Here is a 13,220-nt window from a genome sequence, read left to right as displayed (position 1 = left end):
GTGGAGGAGGCCCAGACCTCAAAGGTAAAGTATTATCAAATTAAGCATTTGGGTTGTGTCTTATCGTTCAGGCATCAGCATACCAAATCATTTGAAGAGTGGTTAAGGTTGTTTAGGTTAGAGTTGCAGTTGCACAATGAGGTATCTTGCTGAGTAGGGACTTTGATAGTGTCTCCTGTTCCAAGTCTCATCATCTCACTAAGTAAGTATGTAATTACAAAGTGTGGTATGCCAGATGTGCTGCAAACAGGACCTGTGATTATATCTGTGTCTGAAGGCAGAGAAAAGAGTAAGCAGAATGGGGCTGGAGCTGATGTTTCTCTTTCATAGGCTCCTATCCAGCAATTTGCAGACAAACTGAGCGGATACTTTGTTCCTTCTATTGTGGCCGTCTCTGTGGTTACCCTTTTTGCCTGGATTATAATTGGATTTGTCGATTTTGAAATAATAGAAAAATACTTTCTGGTAAGTAAGTCTTGCTTAAACATCTTCTGAAATATTTAAAAAATAATTAGCCTACAAGTCTATTAGACTGCAGTGGTTCCCTTTCTGAATTACCCGTGCAGGCAGGTGCTGAGTATAGATACTGTACTATTATTATAGTTACATTTTTCATACTATGTATTTTTTACACTGTATCACTCCTGCACTTGTACCTAAAGAGAATCTGCAGTAATTAATCAGCTCCTGAAAATTATTATTTTAAAAAAAAGTTAATTTAAAAAAAAAAGTAAATACTAAACATCAAAATTTCCCAACTTCCATTCCTTCTCTCTGGGGAAGAGAAGTCCCTTGTGTCACAAGCTGCAGTGCTGCATCCAGTTTTGTTGGCCTAGCTCTGTGTAAACTCATCTTTGGAATGAGTGGAATTCATCTTCATTGCAGATGCCAGAGGAGGATCAGGATCCAAACTTGTACCTTAGGGTTGCTTAGATCACAGGTTTCTTGGTTTGTGACTGTTTCTGATTAGAATTTATTAGTTTCCAGGAAAGCAATCTTCATATCCTCTTTCTTTGTTACTGTCTATATTGTTGACGGAATTTCTTACTACATTACAGCATAGAAGAGTTATCATAGCATGTGGTACCTTAATTAGGAAAATGTCCTGTATATAAAACTGATCACGGATATATGCAGTATAGAACAGAACTTAGTCATTAAGTCATTAATCTTAGCTTTGCATAACGTGCCTGTGCTTTACTTTTTAATACTTTAGCTTGTACAATTGCAGATTTCTTTAACAACAAAGGCAATGTGTAGTTGAATATATTGTTTCTGTTCAATTTCTTCTATTACTAAAATAAACTTCTGTCACTAGGGTTACAATAAGAGCATTTCTGCAGCCGAAGTGATAATCCGCTTTGCTTTCCAAGCCTCCATCACAGTCCTGTGTATTGCGTGCCCCTGTTCTCTGGGATTAGCCACCCCCACAGCTGTGATGGTTGGTACTGGAGTAGGAGCTCAGAACGGCATACTGATCAAAGGAGGGGAGCCCTTGGAGATGGCACACAAGGTAAGGAACATGGGTTGTTGTTACAAGAACTTTAAAGGCTGGAATCGGTGGCGTTCTGCCAGCTGCTGCTCGAGGAGACCGTCATGTGTGCGTCAGTGCGTGTTCATAAGTGATGTATGAGCAGTACGTGTTTGTAAGTGTTGTGGTTTAACTCGGCTGGCGACTAAGCACCACGCAGCTGCTTGCTCCCCCCCCCCCCCCCCCGGAGGACAAATGCCATCAGTCCCAATGTGTCCATCCCTTCCTTCCTTCTTCCCCCAGCTTATATACTGAGCAGGACGTCATAGGTATGGAATAGCCCTTTGGTCAGTTGGGCTCAGCTGTCCTGGCTGTGTCCCCTCCCAGCTGCTTGTGCCCCTGGCAGAGCTGAGAGCTGAGAAGTCCTTGGCCAGTCTAAGCACTACCCAGCAACAACTAAAACATCAGTGTGTTATCAACATTCTTCTAGTACTAAATCCAAAACACAGCACCGTACCAGCTACTAGGAAGAAAATTAACTCTGTCCCAGCTGAAACCAGGACAGTAAGTTTGGTTAAATTGTGTGGTTTTCGGAGGAAGCCATACGTTAAAGCTTTGTTTGTTGAATGAAGCCTTCTTCTTTTGCTGCAGGTAAAGGTGGTTGTATTTGACAAAACCGGTACCATTACTCACGGGACTCCAGAAGTGATGCAGGTGAAGTTTCTGGTGGAGGGCAACCAACTACCACATAACAAAATGCTGGCGATAGTGGGGACTGCAGAGAGTAACAGCGAGCATCCTCTTGGAGTAGCAATAACAAAATACTGCAAAAAGGCAAGTTACTTATGTGGGAAAAGAGTAGATTGTGTTACGGAAGAACCTGTCTTGCAGCACTTAATATGTATGAGTAGTCTTGTGTTATTTAGAAAGTAATTGATGTATTCGATTGGGAAAGCTGAAAATTGTGGAGCCACATAAATCACTTCATACTGTATTAGATCCACAGGGTACTCAAACTTATGTTTTGATAATTTATTTGAATATTTCTCTGCTCCTGTCGGAGTTAGTTTGACTGCACTTTATTTTGTGGGGTTTGTAAATGTAGCATGCTTTTATATATTTAAAGATCTCAGTTTGCAACCTTTTTCTTTAGGAACTGGACTTGGAAACACTTGGGACATGTACAGATTTTCAGGTAGTTCCAGGCTGCGGCATTAGTTGCAAAGTCAGCAATATTGAAGCACTACTCTACAGGCAAAACAAAATGGTTGAGGAAAACAACCTTAAAAATGTGACACTAGTGAAAATTGAGGAAAAAACGGATGAATCGGTGCAGCCTGCTTTGATTATTGATGCTGAACTACCAAGTAAGCAAACTCTGGCTCATAGAATAAAATGGATAATTTTTGCTTTTGTGTCTGTGGGATCCTTAAGAAATCCCCATTTTTTCTGCCTTGAACTAGGCTTGCATGAAGGCACGTGTGAAATAGTTGGTCATTAGTTTGTTTCATGCTCACACATCACTTGGGACATTTTGATTAAATACAAATTGAAGTTATGTGTTGAATATGGGGCTGGAAAATCATATAGGAATTGTCATTCAGCTCTCTCTGGTTTTACTTTGCTTCATCCCAAGTTGTTATTTGCTAGCCAAAAATAACGTATATTTGCACAACTGACTGGTTTTCAATCCAGAACAGCTCATTTTTAGATCTTTCAACTCTATTGGGCTGTTACATATTAATTAGAAGCACTGAGGAAGGGATGTGGTCCTTTGACCTGTGATTCTTGGTCCACTGATGTGGTAACTACCCATTACTGAAGAAACGTTAGGGTCTTTCTTATCAAGAACGCATGAAAAGATTGGTAGGACAGAAAGCACTGAGGCAGACTTTATTTCTGTTTGGAGTCTCTGTAATGATATTTCAGAGCATACTGGAAGAAGGTGGATTAGCTGGAGGGAAGCTTCCTGGTTCCCCATATGATGGCAGGATTGTATTTTCTTCCTTCAGCTACTATGACTTCTGAAAAATACTCTGTTCTCATTGGGAACCGGGAATGGATGAACAGAAATGGCCTCCTTGTTCAAAATGAAGTTGATAAAGCCATGATGGAACATGAGCGGAGGGGTCGCACAGCAGTTCTAGCAGCTGTGGATGGTAAGCTTGATGCTGTCTTTTCTTAATGCAGAGGTTGATTTTTTTCGCTATTTAAATAGAAAGTGATAAGCAGTAATGTCATAGCAGTTGTACCTGAAGCAGAGTAATGGGATGAAAAGCGGTCATTAGTTTTATAACACTTTTATAGGAGAGAGACGACTTCCTGCTTTTCTTAGTTGACAGGAGAGTTGGACGTAACGCAAAGACTTCAAAGAAGGCAAATGGGAAGAAAGGAGGAAAAAGGAATTTGTTTTGTTGTTGGACAGTCCATGCTCTGTATTGTCTTAAGCATTGCTGCCTGATATCTGTTCTCATTCTGCTCTTTACTGTTGATATTACCGTTCCTGGAATTGGTCTTATTGGGGAATAAAAAAAGTTACGTTTTTTTCCTAAAGCAATAAAGATCTTTATTACAAACATGCTCTTTCTTTCTGTTCTTCTAGGAGTGCTCTGTGGCTTGATAGCTATTGCTGATACTGTGAAACCAGAAGCGGAGCTGGCAGTCTACACTTTGAAGAGTATGGGATTAGAAGTTGTCCTAATGACTGGTGACAACAGCAAAACAGCAAGATCTATCGCCTCTCAGGTAAGCCGTTGTACCTCTGTTTGGGTTTGACGCTTGCTGCAGCCCTCTCACGGGAAGCACGTTGTGTCATGTTGCTATTGCTTGTGGCTGGCATAGAACTGGTCTATTGTGAAAAATGGTAATATAAACAAATTCAGAATAAAGGGGGAACAAACGAAGCCTTTTTGAATGGAAGCAGCATGAACTCTGAACTCAGACCTATTTTCACATAGGATGAGTTTGGTCTTTAGCTCGTGAGCGATAACGTGGGTTTCAAGCTTCCTTGTCCCACTAGTACAGGCAGAAGCTTTGATAGCCAGTAGAAAAGCTGCAAGTCAGTTTTGTGCTTTCTCTCTCCTTAGGTTGGCATCACCAAAGTGTTTGCAGAGGTTCTTCCCTCCCACAAAGTAGCCAAAGTGAAACAGTTGCAGGACGAAGGAAGACGAGTAGCCATGGTTGGAGATGGCATCAATGACTCCCCGGCTCTTGCTATGGCCAACGTAGGAATTGCTATTGGCACGGGCACCGATGTAGCCATTGAGGCAGCTGACGTGGTTCTAATTAGGGTAAGAAATAAGAGCACTTCATTAAAATGAGATGGGTAGGAGGGGTTAGAAGGCCTGGGATGTCTCGAATGATTCAGACCGCTGCTGAGGTGTACAACCTTCATAAGCTAGGAGCTTAGAGATCGTCTTCAGGGCAATGTCTGTCTGTCAGGAGCGGAGATTGTCTTCATCATGTTTGTCTGGTGTAGTGGTAATTGTCCTATGAAGGAAACTTCCCCATTTCCTGGTACTACAGATTTTCGGGTAATTGAAGTTTGAGAGTGGGCAAAGGAGGAGAAAGTGACCCGACCTTTGGCAAACATGGATTATACCTCAGTAACGTACCGCTGTACCTCCAGGGTTACAGCTGCTTCTTCCTACGTACCGGCAACTCTCTGACAGAAAGTGCGGTCAGTGCCTCGAGCCGTACTGTGAGGTGCTGTGTACGCTATTTGGATTACGATGACCTCTGGAATAAGGTTGGCGCTGACTGTCTGGGCTCTGTGCAGACAAACTAGAGCAGCCTGCGGAATCCTTACTACACGTAGTCTGTTAGATCCAGCGTGCGGTAGTTGGCTTTAAGATGGGAGCGCGATGACACTACACCTATGGTTTTTTCCTCTCTTTGACTTCTCCAATAAATGTATTAACTTGCAGGATGACTTGATGGATGTGGTGGCAAGTATAGATTTATCGAGGAAAACTGTGAAAAGGATCCGGATCAACTTTGTCTTTGCTCTAATTTATAATCTCATTGGAGTTCCCATAGCTGCTGGTATGTGATCATTCCCTGCAGTAATACGGTTGTAAATCACTGCAACAGTCTATTTTCTTTATTTCTGACTGTCGGTAAGCACAGAGTTCTCTGCCTGGGGACGTAGCGGGGGTATATTCGTGAGCTGTCCCCCTCCCACATTATGGCTACGCTCAATGTGTCGAAATAACGTTAAGATCAAAGGTTTATTGAATGAGCTGGGTCCTGTGAGCAGGCAGTTTACTGCGAGGCAGGCAAGGCCTACCTCTGACTTTTCAGGCTGCATAAATGCATCTCATCCATCCGTATTCACCTGTAGCTTCTAGCTGAGATAGAACACAAATATTTATGTATTAAACATCTGTTGTTTCACACTAAACTAAAATCCTATTTATTAATATATTGAAATACAACTAAAATTGCATGGTCCATGTGAAATTGCATGTGCCAATATATGAATAATGCTGTGTTCCTGCTCTGAGCCTACTGCAATTTTATTTTTCTAGGTGTCTTCCTGCCCATTGGTTTGGTTTTGCAGCCCTGGATGGGATCCGCAGCAATGGCTGCCTCCTCTGTTTCCGTTGTGCTTTCTTCTTTGCTCTTAAAGATGTGAGTGTGAACAACTTTGTGGCTTGTAATTTGGATTTGAAGCTCAGGTCTTTGAGTGGCAGAAAATACATGTGGGACTACGACAGATTTCAGAGCTCTCTGAAGAACAGTTCAGGCAGGTCTGTGTTTAGCAGCAATTAGTTTCCTTCTTGCTCGAGAAGAGGAGCCGGTTGGTCCGAAGCGCGGCAGGCAGTAGTATTTAAAAATGTCATTTCCAGTGTGAAGAGAAATGTACAAATCAGAAGTGTGTTCAGAATGGAAAAATTCCTTAGTGGCCTTTTTGTATTTGTGAGAAATCTTGTCGGGACGTGCTGGCTGCTGAGACAGTGCAGCTGTAAACACCACACCGACGCTGAGGATGGCAGTAAGTAACCCAAGCTGCTGCATTTCCCATTGCGTTACTGTTCCTTACTCCGCAGTTCGGAGTAGCGTGGCCCTGGGAGGGGAGTGGTATCTTTTTGCTGTCTCGTTCAACCCTAGGTTTCGGAAGAAGGAGAGTAGAAGAGTTGGTAAGCAATAGCTACAGTTGTCTGCTCTCGGTAGATACGTTTTGCCGATGTTTTGCAGATGCTCAGCACCACCGAAGCAGTTAAATATCGAGCGATGCGTGTCAGCCCTACCTGTACTTCTGTGTCCTGGCCAAAAAGCGCTGAGTTAGCTTCTGGTTGTGTAGTAGCCTCGCAAAACCTGAGGCTTTCATCACACTATAAATGTGGCTTGTGCACGATCATAGCACGTGGGCCAATTTCTTTCCGTATTTTAGTGGACTTTACTTCAACCTGAGATACTGTAATTTTTCTGGGTTTTTTCCTTCCTTAGGTACCAGAAGCCAAGTTCTGAGAAACTGGAGTTCCGGGCCCGTGGTCAAATGAGGTACAAGAGCCCGTCGGAAATCAGTGTGCACATTGGAATTGATGAGACTGGGACAGGCTCTCCAAAACTGAGCTTAATGGATCGAATCATTGCTTACAGTAGAGCCTCTATAAATTCCCTCTTCTCAGACAAGCGTTCAGTGAACAGCATAGTTCTTCATGACCCAGATAAGCATTCGCTTTTGGTGGGAGATTTTGGAGAAGATGATGACACACCGTTATGAAAGACTTGCCCCTTCCCTTCCACCCCTACTAAGCAAAAAGAAAAAAGTGGAGCAAAATGAAAAAACCACCAAAACAGCTGTCTTAGAAGTCTGTGCATGTACTGATCACTTCTGAAAGTCTTTTCAAGATGTAGGAAGCCAGTTTACTTGCAATTTATTTCCAGGGGGTCTCTCTTTTTTTTGTTTGCTATTTTTTTTAAACTAGACTTACCAAAAAAAAACGGTGCAGGGGCTGTTGATGCTTGCAAACAGGGCTGTGTTACCATTCCACAAAGCTTGCAGTGTAGCTTTTCTTTTGGCAAAATACGCATAAGGAAACAAAGGAAGCAAAACTTACTTCCTAGCCTTCTAACAGGCTACTTCATGCATAGCCCAGTTGAGTACTCGTGTTAAAGAATTATAAAATTATCCCATCTGTGAAATACTGAAGTTTCTGTGTTTGCAGATATAGATGTGCCTTACTTGAAAACTTCCAGGACCCTTCTTGTTTCTGTCGCCCGCCTTCTACGAGAAATGGTTCCTCTCAAACGCCTTTTCTTTTTACAAACATCTGGTTCCAGCTTTTCACACTCCTGGCTTCAATTTATCTTGCCATTTGTGATCTGGATTCCTGCGAGGTAGAGATAACTGAGAGGTTTGGGGTTTGCTTTCGGGCATCGTACCCATGTTTAACTCTCTATGTCCATGCCCCAGTACACTCCTGTTGCTGAGATTGTCTGCTTGCAGGTTGAATGGGTTGGGACGTCTGCTCATTCCCAACCTCTCCTAAGCCAAAAACTCCTGCAGCATCTGAACACGACACAAATGTGATGTGGTATTAGCCAAAATGCTTAGCTTTTAAGAAGGCAGCTGTGCGGTTGGTGCTCACTACAGGTACCTACTAGCGCTGCTTAAATGAACCAGAATAGTCTGGACAGTGTCAGACTGCCTTTAAAATCTTTACAGTTCAGTCCTTGCAGATATATATAACACCTTTGAAGAATTTATTAGGTATTGGATAGTGCACAGGTGTCAGAGAGCTGCTGGTAAAGACAAGTGTCTGTATACCAGGAATGGTCCTGAATCCGCTCCGTAGCTTGATCCCAACCTCCTTTGCTTGGGACGTTCAGATCCAGGCTTTGTGAGCTAAGACAGTCTTCATTTCTTACTGAACTGAAATACCAAAATGCGGGTTTTGATCATTAAATCATGAATACTAAAAATACTCTCAGTGAGAAAAAGGTGTTCTTCACCCTGTAGCCAGCTCTCTGTTCGTTACTCTATACGCCTTGTTTGTTTAAATCCTCTGCTGAGACAGCTACAAAGCAATTACTGGGTTCAATGATGTTGAATTACATTACAAAATACAGTCCATGGGGTAAACACCTAATTCCCGTTTGTGCTTGTTAGAGGAGAAATCCTCAGTTCACAGTGTGGTAAAGAGATCTCTGCAGTGCTCCAGTTTTTAACTTGGGAGTCCGAGTCAGTGCATAGATTGTGTATGTAAAAAGTCATAAGTAAATAGCTTTTTCATTTTATCTGAGAACTACCAGAAAGTACCAGTGTATGAAAGCGGAGGAGTTGTGCTATGGAATATGTTGTTAGTAAATCAGTGTATTTGTTAGATTGCAATGAGAAGAACAAAATTTGTTGCTGCCGCTAGTTTAAGAAGGTATTTCTGTTGCAGGATTTTGGTTCTTAATACCTCTACGTGAATATAGATTATTCTTTAAATTAGATTATAGCTATATTTATACATTGTAGCGTTTAGAAATGCTGAGGTACGTTACCGCAAAGCCATTCTGTAAGATGTTGTTCTCAGTTTTCAGCAGCAAAGCTGTTTCTTACAAAGCAGATTTACCTAAAACCTCTTTGATGGTGGCTTAGTGCTCCACGATCATGCGAACTGTTTCCAAAGATTTTCACTTTCTTGCTGATTCACGCTCATTCTCGGTGTTGTGGCAAGATTCTGCAGGTGAAAGGGAAATACTCCACATATTTTGGTCTGGGTTGTGCTGTCGGGTGGTCTTAATGGTGCAGCGGAGACGCGAGGCAGATCCCAGTGTGCCTTCCGATGGGAGTTTTGCTGCTGCAGGTGCTGGTCCTGCCCCTGGTTATGGGGCATACAGCAGGTAAATGGCAGACATCATGTGCTTACTGCAGGAAATAGAGTAGGAATTTAGGGTTAAATTCCTGGTTGGTAGATAAAGCAGAATGAAGAATTTGTTAAATTATTTCTGAATATATTTTTAGCCCGCTTTGGCTTCAACCCTTTGTTGTCCAGATCATATGTAGGTTGAATGCTTAGGGTGGGATGCTGGCTTTACTGCCACCGTTTTCCCAATACAGATTTTTTTTTTTCTTTTTTTTGATGCTTTTCCATTTTCTGTGAAACCGAGCATTTGTTCCAGCTACAGCAAAATAAGGCTCCTTTTCCAAACCAGGGTATTTAATGAGGTGCAGAGGTGATTATTGGGGAACAAGGAACTGTGAAATCCTGGCTGAGGGGGAATGGGACAGCAGCTTCTAAGCACAGTCAGAGGATCAAACTCCAGAGAGGAAATAACTAAGCTGAAGTCCAGTGTTAGCTCAAGAATGAACGGGTGCAAGGTGGTTGTGATAAATCTAGGCTGGAATTGAGATGAAGCTTTTTAATTGTAACAGCTCATAGGTTCTGAGACAGCTTCTGCTGGAGCTCGTGTGGATGGAAAGCAAACTGCTCCCCTCTTTCTGAAAGGGGCTTGTATGAAGCGATGCCAGCACAAGCAGCTGTCGGGGCTTACGGACCCGGAAAGGCCCTTTCAGTCCAGTTTTCCTCTTCAGGAAAGTCTGTCTGGACTTGTCTTTTGAACTTGAATTTAGTACACAGTGTGTTTGAATAATGTAGAGCCGATGAAGAAATTCGGAGTCCAGATCATTGAACACAGATTGTCTGTCCAACACACCCCCCCCTCCCCCCCAAAGGTGTGGTATCGACTTACAGAATGTTTATCTTGTGATGAAAATAAGGTGCTTTATGTTGAAGAACCAAAATATTTTTCAGTTCCAGTGTGCAGTGTGAGTGAAATAATGCGGGAGCTAATGTTTTCCCAAGTGTAAATGTGTTTTCATATGTAAATATGTTATTCCTGTTGGAGACAGTTTGGATTCAGGAATTTAAAATATCCCTTGGAAACACACAGTTACAAAGGCAATTGTATTACTGGTCTGTCTCTCGTTGTTTTCTGTAACTAGCTATTTATAAAACCTGTGCTCTATTTAAAAAAAACCAAGTACATATGCTCGAGGCTTTAAAAATTGCTCTTTGAATCTTGCCAATAAACTTTTAAAAGGTGTAGACACTTGAAATTTTATACGCAAAAGAATGTGAAGCTAACAAAACACAATGGAAGCAAGCAAGCGTTTTTATTTATTAAAAAACTGTGTTTATTTTTTTGCTTTGAGCTTCCAATGAAACACTTCAAACTTGAGCGGGTTTTTTATGCAATTTTAGTATGAAGAATGGAGAGATGAATGCTGTTGTGCAATGTTACTTTAGTGCTGTTGCATTTCTTTACATCCACAAACATGTAGTCTCACTTCTTACTCTTTTAAGACCGTGCCTCCATCATTATAATGGCAATTATAAGCTATATAATAAAAGTGTAACATCCAAAGACTGTTTTAAATCGCGTTCTGTGATCTCCTTTAAATATTTCTTTTGCTGACTGAACAGATTCTACTGCCAGCTGTGCAAAACTTCTCCCCATTCCTTCCTCCGCGCCGTTTCCTCAGCAGCCCGAGCGGGGCACCTGGGGCTGTGGTGGCGCTGGATTGCCCCGCAGCGGGCTGAACCGTGCTGCTACGGGAGGGAGGTTCTGGAAGCGGCTTTGCACGTCGCGTGCGCTTCGTCTTCGCCAAGTAAGAGCGCTCTGGGTGAAAGGGGGAAGGTGAAGCACTCCTGCGTTTTGCTTGTTTGGCAAAAGGCTGAGGATCAGGGTTTCTTGCGTGTTTCCAGCTCTGCTAAACCGCGGGGCCTTGAGCAAGACACTCGGCCTAGATGAAACCGTAGGGCTGTTGGCAAGTGGTAGTAGGGAAGGTTGGGAAATTGGGGAATAATCATCCTGTAAAGAGCATCACTGTATTACAGACTTGCGGCGTGGCTGAGGCTGCAAGAGACTGCTGAAGGTCATGTAGTCAAAACCTGTCAAAGCAGGCAAACTTCAGCCGGTCACCCAGGACTGAGATTTTTAGTATCTCCACAACCTCTTTGGGCCTCACAGTAAAATAAATGTTTTCTTGTGTTAGGATGAAATTTCCTGTATTTCCCCCTCGTTCTTTCAGTGGGGGCTACTGAGAAGAGCCTGGCTGAAGGGCGATGGCTTATGCTGTCACTCCATGTCCCGAAGAAAAGTGCCAAGCACAAAGTGGTGGGGAAAACTTGGGTGTGAGTGCTCCTGTGTGTTCCTCAGAGGCGTGGCCAGGCTTCCATCTCCAGAATAACCATGTGGGTTGAAATCTAGTACAAATCTCCTGCAAAGCCTAGATGCTGCCCTGAAGGGTGTTGGAAGTGCTGAGGAGCAGTCAGAGGAGATTCCTTCTTGGCTTCCCAGCTGGCCTTGTTAGAGACTGAGCCTGCCTGGTCCCCAGGCCACAGCCTGGGCAGTGCATCTGATGCCTTTGATGGCCAGTGCATCTCCAGGGGCCTTTCTACCTTTGGCTTGTCAGGATAGGGTTAAAAAAAAAAAGCGAAACCTGAACAGGTCTTACATTCTTTGAGTTTTCTAGAAGCATCCCTCAAGCATTTTAAGTGAATGACTGAATGCTCCAGTACTCCTCTGAGCTGTTTTTCTTATTTTCATTGAAATAAACCCCAAACCCTGCTCTGTCCAAACACCTTCTCATTCCCTGTGTTTGCCAGGCTGCACCATGCCTTATGCCTGTTTGCAGGTAGATTGGCCAGGCTGCCTTCTGGAGTTCTGGGGTGCTGGTTTGGTTGTATTGCCAGCAGAAGAGTGCCTGTTCGATGTTGTGGTGTTTTTGTTTTGTTTTCCCCTGGATTACCCAGGCCAAGGTCCTGCAAAGACCCGCTCTCTTCATTTGGGACCTCGGCTCATCTCTGCCTAGCACCGAGTTGGTCTCACTTGGAGGTGGTGCTGAGGTTTTCAGTGTGATGCTGCGTGATGAAGGCCTCCCCTTGCCTCTGCTCCTGCAGTGTCCGGGAGGACTCGCTGCTTGGCTGGAGCTGGATGGGCAGATCCTGCTGCGCTGGGGAGCGGGCTGGGAGGGAGAATCCACGCCCTACTGGGGAGCGTGAGCTAGGAGGGGAGTACCCGAGGACAGCTCTAAATGAGCAAGGTGTGGGAGATCCTGTGGGCTGTACAGATGTGTTTAGTGACCACTCGTTTGGGGCAGAATGAGTCTTTGTCTTCACTGGCTCTGCTGCTGTGTAGCAGACTCTGTTTGCATCCAAGTCTTTCCAAGATGAAGAATTTTGCTTTCAATTAAGATGCAGCCCTGTAATTTCATCGTCTTGGACTGCCTCTCATTGGCCTAATACGCCCCCACAGGTGTGGAAACCTACAGGTTTTAGCCCTCATGGTTTTGAAAATACAGGCTTGTTGCACAGAAATAGTAACCAAAACATTTGGGTTTATTTAATTTAGGCCTTTAGTTATTTTGGGTTAAGAGAGTGTGTGAACCTTCCCTTTTCAAATTGAGCAGTCAGTCTATTTTAGCTATGCCTGAATTTAGAGAAAAAAAAATAAATAAAACTTTGCTAGGACTTTTTTTTGCATATATATCCAGGTACAGTTTTGCAGCAGGTTGTGCAATGAAGTGGATCAGAAGCACCTTGCTCTGCAGCCTCAGGCTTCTGTCGCTGTGCTCAGGATGGATCCAGTGCTTGCCGTGTGACTTGTGTAAGCAAAGATTGACCAAAGCTGTAGCCAGTTTTCCGAGGTACAAAACAAGTCTCAGCCTCAATTAGGATAAGATCAACTATTTGTTTTCCAATGCCTTTTTGTTTTTCAGCAGCCGAAGGGCTAAAATGGAATAAAATAG

The 13,220-nt window shown here is 43.3% G+C and overlaps 1 protein-coding gene across 1 annotated transcript in view; it reads left to right on the top strand.

Annotated features, from left to right (window-relative positions):
• ATP7A (ATPase copper transporting alpha) overlaps positions 1-9,541 on the top strand; it is a 29,864-nt gene extending 20,323 nt beyond the window's left edge. Inside the window, 11 exon segments of the mRNA XM_009649375.2 lie at positions 1-24; positions 331-465; positions 1,319-1,513; positions 2,123-2,305; positions 2,625-2,838; positions 3,484-3,630; positions 4,074-4,216; positions 4,558-4,761; positions 5,398-5,515; positions 6,001-6,103; positions 6,923-9,541. The exon segment at positions 1-24 is cut by the window's left edge and continues 13 nt beyond it. Coding sequence (XP_009647670.1) covers positions 1-24; positions 331-465; positions 1,319-1,513; positions 2,123-2,305; positions 2,625-2,838; positions 3,484-3,630; positions 4,074-4,216; positions 4,558-4,761; positions 5,398-5,515; positions 6,001-6,103; positions 6,923-7,199 — 1,743 coding nt within the window. The 3' untranslated portion in view covers positions 7,200-9,541.
• Positions 9,542-13,220: the final 3,679 nt, after the last annotated feature.

The sequence above is a fragment of the Egretta garzetta genome, unplaced genomic scaffold, assembly GCF_000687185.1.
Source record: "Egretta garzetta isolate BGI_Z169 unplaced genomic scaffold, ASM68718v1 scaffold412, whole genome shotgun sequence".
Lineage (NCBI taxonomy): Eukaryota > Metazoa > Chordata > Aves > Pelecaniformes > Ardeidae > Egretta > Egretta garzetta.
This window is presented reverse-complemented; position numbering and strand designations above follow the sequence as displayed.